The 11,437-nt window shown below is 50.3% G+C and overlaps 1 protein-coding gene across 2 annotated transcripts; it reads left to right on the forward strand.

Annotated features, from left to right (window-relative positions):
• The first annotated feature begins 537 nt into the window (after positions 1-537).
• Positions 538-6,552, forward strand: LOC127317364 (uncharacterized). 2 transcript variants are annotated; one of them, XM_051347921.2, is made up of 12 exons: positions 538-1,006; positions 1,361-1,564; positions 1,648-1,793; positions 1,903-2,168; positions 2,519-2,607; positions 3,231-3,378; positions 3,805-4,244; positions 4,403-4,914; positions 4,990-5,050; positions 5,145-5,417; positions 5,600-5,861; positions 5,963-6,552. In XM_051347921.2, the coding sequence occupies exons 1-12, from the start codon at positions 590-592 to the stop codon at positions 6,307-6,309; spliced, it is 3,165 nt and encodes a 1,054-aa protein (XP_051203881.1). In that variant the 5' UTR covers positions 538-589; the 3' UTR covers positions 6,310-6,552. The 2 variants fall into 2 exon arrangements, with proteins under 2 accessions (XP_051203881.1, XP_051203882.1); XM_051347922.2 differs by having other exon boundaries at positions 2,522-2,607.
• Positions 6,553-11,437: the final 4,885 nt, after the last annotated feature.

Consider the following 11,437-nt stretch of genomic DNA (forward strand, 5'->3'; position numbering starts at 1 on the left):
CAGGGACCCGATTGCTTTTGTTTTCTATGTATAGGGATTTGATTGCTTTTTATTTCTATGTATAGGGATCATATTGCTTTCATATTTGTATTCAGGGGCTTCAGTGCAAATTATTCAGCATCTCTCGGTCCATACATACAAGTATACAACCACCAAACAAGGGATGCACTCAACATATCTCAACACAGCCGAGCTACCAAACACGTGAGAATATCCCAACTCAGCTTAGTTAGGGTCAACTTGTATGAGTGTAGATAGCGATTCTCTACTGGCCCGGGCTACCAAACACACCCTTAATCTCCGATCGGTCAACTGCTGACCGCAGATTTGAAAATACTTAAAAACGCGTGCTATTCCTCGAAATAAATAATTAATTTGTATTGGAGTATTAAAAAAAAATCGTCCCATTTTGATAGGGATTCTAGCCCAATTGTGAAGTAGTGTCCTTGAAGCGCTTCGAGTCTCCACACGCTCTCTCTAGTGTGTGGGACTTGGGATTGGGAGCTCTCTCTCTAAATTTCGTTTTCCCTCTCCACAATTTCAAACCCCCACCCGCCCGTCCACCGCTCTCCCCTTCTCCCCCCGCACCATGTCGCCCGCCCCCGCCGCCGCCGCGGCCGACGCCGGCGCCGGCGCCGACGAGACGAGACGACTCGCGCGCGAGGTGGCACGCGTGCTCGACGACTGCCGCGCCTCCCTCGCCGTGCACCCGCGCAAGCTCCGTGAGCTCGCCGCGCTCCGCTCACCCTCCGCCTCCGGCGGCCGCTTCCTCCCCGCCTTCTGCACCGCCCTCACCCCGCTCTTCCAGATCCCCCGCCGCTCCCCCGCCTCCGACCGCGTCGCGCGCTTCGTGGCGGCCTTCGCCTCCGCCTCCGCCTCCGCCTCCGCGTCCGCGTCCGGGGAAGGCGGCAACGGGTTCCTCGAGGGCTTCCTCCGCTTCCTCCTCGTCGGCTCCGCCGCCGCGCACCGCCCCGCGCGCTTCCGCTCCTGCCAAATCATATCCGAGGTGTGTGTGTGTGGGGGGGCCGTCACAGGTTTTCTCCCCATTAGTAGCCACTTCGTTTTCCCGTAGATTCACAAAAAAAGATGCATGATTTCGTTTTGGCTAGCTTCAGATTTCACTAGTATTCGAGGATCTTGTATAATAATTCTTACTGCAGGGCAAGCTATGTTAACGATCTGTTGGATTATGTACCTTTTCGCCCGAACCTAATTTTCATCTGTTTCTATCACTCTGCTCGAATAAAACGTTGGCTCTGTAGAATATTGCAATTTCAGCACTTCTTAATTCAAGTAGCGGGATGAGTACCAGTTCCACCTAAACTGCTTAACCCCTGACATTTCCAATATTTTCTCGTAGATTATAATGCAATTGCCGGATGATGCCGAGGTGAGTGATGAGATCTGGGATGAAGTGATCGAGGGCATGAAGGTCCGGGTTCAGGATAAGATCCACGCGATTCGAGTTTTTGCTGTTCGTGCAGTGTCACGTTTTGCGATCGACGAAGATGATGGCGGCATCATCGATATCTTTCTCGAGGCCCTGGAGAAAGAACAAAACGCTGTATGTCAGATCAATCCAGTACCCCAAATACTAACTTTTGATTTGCTTCTGCAACTGATCGACGTATTGTTTCATTTGAGAAGGAGGTCCGGAAGATGATTATTCTGTCTCTGCCAGCATCAAATGCTACACTGGAGGCAATCATCGAATCAACAATGGACGTGAATGAATCGGTTCGGAGAGCGGCATATTCTGTGCTTTCAACCAAATTTCCCCTGCAAAGTCTTAGGTGAGCACTTCTTTCCGCTGCAAGTAGAGAAGACAGTTGACCGATGCCTGTTTATGAAATGCACAACCCTTGCCATGTGAGTGAACTGATGGTTTTGGTTTTGGTTCAGCATCAAGCAGAGGACAACTCTCCTCCACAGAGGTCTCTCAGACAGGTCTGTGACTGTGAACGATGAATGCTTGAAGATGCTCAAGGATGAGTGGCTTGTCAAGCATTGTGCTGGAGATGTCATCGCCCTTCTCAGGTTGCTTGATGTCGAGACTTATGAGTCTGTTGGAGAATCTGTGATGGGGGTGCTCCTGAAGGATGGTGCTGTTCGAGTGCAAGATGGGCATACTATCAGGCACTACTTTACTACAAATCCTGAGGCTGATGGTACTTATGAATCCTGCTATCTAGTTTAGTCTTTGCAGATTTTCGTTAAATTGAACATGATTACCCAAGCAGGCCAAACTGTGCTTTTATTCTCAAAAATAAGTAAACCTGATTCTTTGAGATGGTACCATCTGATTGCACTTCAGTGAAATAAGTAAATCTGAAACAAAATAATGGAAGCAGCATGCATACCCAAGCAGGCCAAACTGTGCTTTTATTCTCAAAAACCGATTTTCTAGTACAGCCTAATCCAGAAGTATAAATCATTAGGTTTATGAAGTTTGTAGTTTAATTTCCCATTATAATTCTTCTGCTGCTGGTTGATATCATAATCCGCACACTATTTTCAGCAGAACAAGTTTCCAGTATTAAGCTCATGGATGCTGAGGTTGCTCTTTACTGGAAGGTCATGTGCAGGCATTTGCAGGCAGAAGCTCAGGTAAGCATCACTCTGTTTTTGCTTGCTATGCAGCACAATTATTGAACGTTCATAGCATTCCTGCAAGGAGATAGTGATGCATGCAAATATCATTGTTCTCAGTTTTTCAAGCTCAAAAAACTCCTGCAAATCATATAACTATGTTCATGGTGAAACCCACTAGGGAAAATTATACTAGCCTACAAATTTAAGATTCCACTGGGGAAAATTTCTTAGGATTCCAACCCTCCAAAATTTGTACAAGAAGTGTTTGAATCAAATCCTTTTGTGCAAACAGAAATGATCCCATGAAAAAGTCACTCACATATGTCAAGGGTTACCTACGCAATTCAAGTTGGTGCATGTTGTAATATCTCATTAACAAATGTTATTTGGAAACTGAGGCGATGAAAGGACCAACGGTGCTTGCCCAACTTTCCGTACTGTTGTGGTGTAGTTTTGAGCGAGTTTTAGAAATAATTTATGTTAATATTTAAAAGAAACTTTTGAACTCAGCAAGGTCAAGGTTATGCTACTGATACTGGCTTGTTCATCTGTGAAAATCATCAGCATAAAAATTCAAATATACACCAACGGTTTATTTGGTTAAACTAGATTATTAAGGCTCAGTAATTATTTTTCAGGTCAAAGGCTCAGAGGCTGCAACAACTACAGGAACCGAGGCAGCAGTATATGCTTCTGAGGCATCGGATAAAAATGATCTTCTTGAGGGTGTCCTGCCCAGCACAGTTGCTGAGTATGTTGATTTGGTAAAAGCACACCTTTCAGCTGGTAAGCATGAATACTGGTCTACTTTTTAAAGACTGGCCAGTGAGTAAATCTTCACGAGACTGGCTTAACCAATCCAACAGCAGGATAAATTATTATATTAAATTTATTCTCAGATTGGTTCAATGTCATTTTTAATTTGTATTCTCTGGAGACCACCCATAATATTACTTGCAAAACTGTCCACAAAAAGGCGGTAGCTTAGTTGGTCTGAGTGCAAGCAACCTGGTGGGTTCAGGCAGTGAGCTTGATCCCTGACCGTGACACTTATTCTTTTCCCAAATTGTCTCAAGAGACAAATGGGACTGGGGCCATGTGCCAGTTTTCGGTTTTTTTCGATTTTCCAACTATGGGTACAAATTACAATATGCTAGCTTTTCTTAAGCCATCAGAAATGGGGCTCATATGTACCTGTTTACTCCATTTCAGGACCAAATTATCACTTTGCGTCACGGCAACTGTTATTGCTCGGTGGAATGCTTGACTTCTCTGATAGCATGAACAGAAAAGTTGCAGGTTCATTTCTGTATGAGCTTCTAATCAGGCCTCTTGAACATGAAGTTGATGAGGATGGCAACCAGATTGCCATTGGAGATGGTGTGAGTCTTGGAGGGGACCGTGAGTGGGCGAAAGCAGTCTCAGAATTGGCTAAAAAGGTCCATGCGTCTGTCGGTGAATTCGAAATGGTGACTGCCATTGTCGTTGAAGAATTGGCTAGACCATGCAGGGAGAGAACTGCTGATTTCATGCAATGGATGCACTGTCTGGCGGTGACAGGTCTTCTTCTGGAGAATACTTCAACGTTACGAAGCCTGGAAGGCAAAGCAATTGAACCCCCCAAACTGCTTCAGTCTTTGTTGCTTCCTGCAGTAAGTCTGATTGTTATGCAGTCCCCTAGGTGTATAGTAATACTTTATATACGAATATTACATATTTTTCTAGGTTCAAGTTGGTTGCTTGTGTTTTTAAGGTTCTTGAACTCAGCAGTGATTCTAAATTTTCTTACCCTTCATCTTATGTCATGCAGGCAAAGCAGAATCATGTTGATGTGCAAAGGGCTGCTTTAAGATGCCTTTGTCTTTTTGGCTTGTTACAGAATAAACCAGGTACAGAGTTGGTGAAGCAGTTGCGTTTATCATTCATCAATGGACCAGACCTGGTTAGTGCCATGGCATCCAAGGCCTTGATTGATCTTCTGACTTGGCATGGTCCACAAGTATTAGATCAAGCTATTGGCATTGAACAAGATGCTAATGACGGGATGACTCAGTTTGCTCTTGTGGACATCTCTGATTTGAATGATGATGATCTAAATGTTGGAGTTCTTAGTATTCTATTTTCTGGATTTCATAAAGATGACTGGGAATTCAGCCTAGAGGGTGATAATCATGATAATGTCCCAACCATTCTTGGTGAAGGTTTTGCAAAAGTTCTTCTTCTGAGTGAGAACTACGCAAGTATATCCTCGGACCTGCATCCTGTTATCCTAGCTCAACTTGTGAGATTATATTTCTTGGAGGGAACGAAAGAACTCGGAAGGTCAATTACTCATTTTGCACCCTATATGTATTTACTTCTTTCTTGCAGCAGCCTGACATTCTTTTGTTTATCCAGATTGAAACAGTGTCTGTCCGTCTTCTTTCTGCATTATCCATCCCTTTCAGAGAAGCACAAGGCAAGTTGATAATACATATTGTACAATGTTTTCCAGATATTATTTTTAAAAGATTTCAAACTAAAAATACTGACTGTATATTTCTTTCCTTCAGAGGTGTGTCTCTAGTGCATTTGTGCCACTTATGAGAGCCATGTGGCCAGGTATATACGGTAATGCCGGGGGTAGTGGACCTGTTGTTTCGAAAAGGCGTAAGTATGCAGGACAAGCTGCTCGTTTTATGGTTCAAATGATACAAACTCCATTATTTTCGGCGGAGAGTACAGACCAGGCTACTATGAGTCCTGAAAGCCTTCCTAGTTCACCAAATCCGTCCGTCGACTTTGACATTAGTGAGGAAGGGCTTGCCATCCGTATTGCAGTGGAGGTACTGTCAATAGCTCCCCGAACCTTGCACATTCTTCTGTAATTGTATTGCAACTTTGTGAGGCATGGAACTAATCATCCATTTCACCTGCTGTCTCATGCGCATTACATTAACATCTCTGGGAGTAAAATATGTCCAGAGTTGTGTGTGAGAACTGACATCAAATTCTTCGAATGTTCTAGGTAGCAAATTGCCAAGAGAAGAAGAGCGCACCTGGGAAAGCATATGCAGTAGCTCTGTGCAAGGTTGCTGTGCTTCTAAGATTCAGGCAATCAGAACAGAAGGCCATCAAGTGCATGAGAGGATTGTTAAGCACATTGGCTGCTTCAACGTCTTCTGATAAGGAGCTTGTGAAGGAGCTCGCTCAAATGGCATCCAGGCTCAAGTCACTTGATGAGTCCCCAGAAGAAGAATTGCCACAAGATCAAGCTGACGCCATATTCGGTATGTCCGTCAATGTCATACATGAATTAACAGTTGTCTTGATATTCCTGTGATCTCACATTCCTAATGAGTTGCACTGTACCTTGGTGGTGTTGTGTCAGAAAAACTAGGACTGGATGGTGGCATCAAGTTGGACGCTAATCCAGTAGTGCCACCAACACCAGCACCACGGTCAGTCCGGGCTGCTCCCGCCAGGAGAAGAGCTAGACGGGCCCCATCGTCTAGCGATGACAGCGAAGCAGAAGCGGAAGCCGAAGCAGAGAGCTTGAACATAACATCGGTGAGTAGGGTTCCAGCCACTCCTAGCATGACAGCTGCACGTGCTCAGAGGGCAAGCAAGACCGCGGCACTCAGTAAGTTTACTGCTGCGGCTCCTTCTGACAGCGAACAAGACGAGCAGTCTGATGTGACAACTGATGAGGATCCCTCCGACGAGGATTCTTCTTGAGCTTCTCGCGAACTGAGTGATCTCCTGGCGTTCTTGAATGGAAGAACCTAGTAATTGCTATTTAACGTATGCTGATGTATTGTTTCGTACCGTGCCACTATGTATTGTGCTCGTTTGAACCGTTGCTGTTCAGCTTGCAAAGTTGGATAGTTTATGCTTGTGATCAACGTATGAGGATTCTGTTCATGTATCAGCTAAATTGCTTAAAGAGCCCTATTTGAAAGAATATTGCATGTTTGTACATTTGTGTAACATTTTTCAAAAATGGACATTCGAGTTTGGTGTTTACATATTGAAAATAAGTATTTTCCCAACAACTTAATTTCATACAAAGTAGTTTGGAGTACATCATTTAAACGACAAATCAGAACAAACATGTCACAAAGTGATTCCATAACAGGAGTAAACAAAAGGTAGTGTACGGGAACTGGGAATACAAGGATCAGAGGAGGATCCATAACAGGAGCGAGAACAACATCCATGAGGATCGTACATGGAGACACACTAACATAACACAACAGCGGTAAGTCAGTATCCTCAACGACAGTACACTTGGCAAATAATTTCATCAACATCGGATTTAGTTGACAGCTCCAAACGAGAAGAACTGGTTGCGTCCCTCAAGCGATGGAGCGTGAAGATCGGCGGCGGCGGAATTGAAATTGCACCGCCTGTAGAGCTCTGCTGCTTCCTCTTCATGATCAGCCAAAAGGCATTGCAGCTCCTCTGCGAATTCCCAGTCAATTGACGCCACAAGCTTGGCGACGTTGTTCCCAGCTTCGATCGGGAGAGTCTGCTCCTCCTGCTGTACCATGCGACGATCTTGTGGATCTGCTTCTTCCTCGTCCCAAGGGCTTTGCAGGTCCAGTGAGTCCCGGTCAGTTGGTGCCGCAAGCTGGTCGATGTCGAGCTGTTCGATGTCTTCATCAAGAACAAGCTGCTGGACGTTGTTCTCAGCTTCGTCGTCAGGGAGAGTTTGCTCCGCTGATTCCCAGTCATCATCCCAAGGCCTTAGCTGGTCCTCTGATTCCAAGTCAATTGATGCCACAAGCTCGTCGATGTCCAAGTCTTGTATAGGGTGAGTTTGCTCCTGTTGCTGTATGCCGAGAAGCTCTTCCCATGAGCAAGAGAAGCGCCCCATCCCCATGTCGGCGTCAGCTTGAGCAGCGAAGGTGTACGCAGTTGGCAAGGAAACGGATGCAGGAGGCGTGAACCACACCGGACATTCCTCGTACTCTTTCTCATCAGGTGTGTGGACAGGGGTGTCGATTCGCATCTTCTTGGAGCTTGACAGATTGAGATCGGCGGTGGCGACCGGAGCTTGCCTCTTCTGCGCGTGCGCGCTCGCGGTCACGGCCACCGGCGGCTCTGCTGGTTCTGGACGAAGCTTGTACGCGTCAGATTCCTGTCGGGCGGCGGCGTTCGCCTTCGGAGCCAAATGGATCTTGCAGAGCACCTTCTCCCCGTCGGCCACAAGGGCCTCGGGCCGCAGGCACCGGTACTCCTCCATGACCCAGCCGGTGCTCACCTTGCCTTTCTTGAACGACAGGTGCTTGACCTCGCCGACCTTGGCTCCCTCCTCGTAGACGTCCTCGGTCCTCTGGACGGCCCAGGTGCCGGCGCCGGCGAGGCGCGCGATCCGGGTGTCGCTCCCGCTCTTGTGCTTGCAGGTCGTGAAGAAGAAGCGGTCGCCGGTGCGGACGGCCGAGGGCACGGGCGCGTACTCGGCGGCGAGGTCCTTGGGCTCGCAGGCGTAGACGTCGGCGTGGCGGATGAGCATGTCGGCGCCGTGCGGCAGCGGCGAGCCGGCCAGGAGGCGCGGCAGGAAGTAGGTCACGGCATTCTCCTTGGAAGGCTTGAACTGGTGGAGCTTGTAGAACTCGTCAAGCCCGTCGGCCTCCATGGATCGGCCGCGGATCTGCTCTGCGTCTAGGTCGATTGATGGAATTGAAAGGAACTAGAGCAGGAGTTTGGATGGCAAGAGGGAGAGAGCTAGGTTTGATGGCGGGAGAGGGAGTGGTGGCGGAGGATGAGTGGGGGTTTCGGTACTTATAGACTCCGAAGGGCATCACGCGTACTGGACTACTGGGTTTGTGTTTGGAATTGGTTTCCAATTGAACTAGCTAGGGCTTTCCATGTTTTGAATCCGACTGGTGCTTCCATCTCGTTATGTTTTCTGGTGGCTGACTTGGAATCAACGTTTCCATCAATTTTAGGCGCGTGGACGAATTGAATCCGGATCTTGTAGCTCGTACTGCGAGTGCGGTTTGGGTTTCCAATTGAAAATTTGTGGGTTTCCATATCTTCGATACCACTACTTGCCGGTCTGGTTTCCATGTGTGTTGTACGGGCGTGGCGTGGAGGACGTAGGGGTGGCCTGGGCAAAAATCCTCAGTGGGTTTAGAGCATCTCCAGTCGCGTCCCCCAAACCGTCCCCCAAACCGCGCCGGATCGAGCGTTTGGGGGACGTGTTTTGTTCGTGCCGCGTTTGGGGGACGTCGCTCCCCAGCCGCGTCCCCCAAACGCCGCCCCCAATCAGAAATTCAAATAGATGCATTCAAAAGAGATCGTTCCCGCTGATTCGTCGCGATCAGAGTAGCGGCGATCGATCAAAGTACTGGGCGCGCGATCATATTTACAGACCGGTGGTGCATGCAAATTAGAAGAAGGGGCAGGGGTTGGTGGACGGCGTCGTGTCCTGAGTCGACGCAGGCCCGTCGAGCACGACGACCTCGTCGCGATCTGCCTGTTCCTGTGCATGGTGCGTCTGCTCCGTCGCCGACGTGGAGGCCGACGCAGGTGTAGCAGTAGAAGACGCGTCAGCCTGCTCTTGCTGCGCTGCCGCTGCCAGGGCCGCCGCGTCCGCCGCCGCCATTTTGGCTTCGATGTCGTCGAGGATCTGGCCTTTGAAGAAGTTGTGCGCCGCTCGCGTCCGGGGAGACATTCCCTCTGTCGACGTTCTCAGCAGGGACATGTCGTCCCTGCGTTTCTTGAGCTCCAGCTTCTCCTCTTGCCTCTTGAGCAGCTCGGCCCACCTTTGGTCGGCCTTCTTGTCGCGGGAGATAAAGGTCGAGGAGACGTCGGCGAGGCATTTCGTGATCGACGCCTGCGTCTTCTCAGACGACGCAGCGTCGGCCAAGGCGGCCTTGGCAGCCTTGTTGCCAGTAGGACGCCCTGTCGAAGTTGCCAGCGGCGCGTCCAGATCAATGGCGTCCTTCCCCTTGGACAGCGACAAGCGCGTCAGCCGCCATTTCTCATTCATTTTGAGCTTGCCATAGCAATGCATCAGCGCGAACGGCTTATGCCCATCTGAATTCCTCGCGTAAACCTCCATGGCCCTATCAAACTAACCAAAGGAAGCAGAGTCATTTCATCGAACACAATGTAGGCGCTACAGATTATGGAAGAAACAGTCGTACCAGTTGGGCGACGTCGGCGCCGCTGTCGCCTCTGGTCTCTAAGTCCTGATGGTACCCATGGAAGGAGTTCACCGACGCCTGGATGATGGCCCATCGCGTCGACATTGCCTTCTGGCTCCTCTTCATTGTCACTTTCTGGTAGTCGCTGTTGATGAGCTTGCGCTCATCGAACTCGGCCTTGATCCTCGCCCAATACTTCCCGCCTTTTTGGTTCGCGCCGATGATGGAGTCATGGCTCACCGTCGCCCACGACTCGCACAGACAAAGATCTTCCAGAGGCGTCCACTTCGGGCCTCGTGTGCCCGACGCCTTCTTCTTCTTCTTCTTCTTCGTCCTCACGCCGTCCGCGTCTACCTCCACGAGATCATCGTCACCGGCACCCTCGTCGTCCTCTTCGTCAACGCCCTCTTCGTCCTCATCGTCGTCCTCCTCGTCGTCCTCCACCCCCTCCTCTTCCTCGTCGTCCTCCTCCTCAACCCCGTCCTCCTCCTCAGCACCGGCGCCGTCGTATTCGAGCGGACCCCTGCGGCCGGTGAAAGGGTCGCCGTCCGGACCGAGTCCTGGCTCGCGCTGCTCGTACGCCGGGGAGTAGAGGTTGTTGGGGTTGAAGCCGCCGTGCGGCAGCGCATCCTGGTAGTGCGGCGACAAGTTAGGCGTCACGCACCCGGGAGTGGTGGAGGGGCCGTCGTTGTAGAAGGCGGCTTGCGACGGAGAGATCACTCCGGGAACGTACACCGGCATGGACGTACTCCATGGGCTCGCGTTGGTGGCGGCGATACACCCGGCCATTACGTGCTGGTGCTGGCGCGCCGCCTGAGCCTTCTTCTCCAGCTCCACCGCCCTCCGTCCTTTCCGCTCCGCCGTCGATAGCTTCCGGCGCAGGCAATCTTGCTGCCATTGATCTTCGGTCATTCCTTCAGGCTTCTTCTTCGCAGCCGGCGCCTTCCGCGGCTTCGCGAACGGCGCTTTCGCCCCTATCGTCGCATTGCCCGGCGGCTTCTTGGCCGCTTTCTTCGCCATCTTTTTGGGGGCTGTCGGCGGCGCCATGGAATGGGGAGAGGGTAGCGGCGGCGGGTGGACGGCGGGAGGGAGAAAGAAATCGGCGGGATAGGAGAAATGAATCGGCGGCGGGATATGTTTTGGGAGGCCTGTGCGCGGCGGTATAGGCGCGATTTGGCGGGAGCGGCGGGATTTGGCGGGAGTGTGAGACGACTTTTCCCTGTGCCGCTGACGGGTCGGCCCCGCGTCGGTTGGCCTCGCTTTTCGTTGTGTCCGGCGTCCCCGGAGCGTCCCCTGTGGGACGGGGACGGGCTCGGGGCGCCGGACACCGTATGGGGGCGCGCCGGACAAAAAAGGGCTTTGGGGGACGCGGCTGGAACGCATTTTCTGTCCGGCGCGCCCCAAATCCCTTTGGGGGACGGTTTGGGGGACGCGACTGGAGATGCTCTTAGTACCATATCTTGGAAAAAAAATACTATTGCAATTATGTTGCAGTTCTCACCCGCGTTCAATCACCTAACGAGAACATTCGTAGCAGACACCCAGAATCATGGAGAAATCTCACCCGCGTGTTCACAACAAAATGCACACGAGTTTACAACATATAAAAATCACCCACCCAACAAAAAAAATCCACGAAATACTGATCTCGATTTCGAGGAGGAAGAGTAGTAGCAGTAGGAGGAGGAGGTCTAGACGTGGTGGAGGAG

The sequence above is a fragment of the Lolium perenne genome, chromosome 7 (assembly GCF_019359855.2).
Source record: "Lolium perenne isolate Kyuss_39 chromosome 7, Kyuss_2.0, whole genome shotgun sequence".
Lineage (NCBI taxonomy): Eukaryota > Viridiplantae > Streptophyta > Magnoliopsida > Poales > Poaceae > Lolium > Lolium perenne.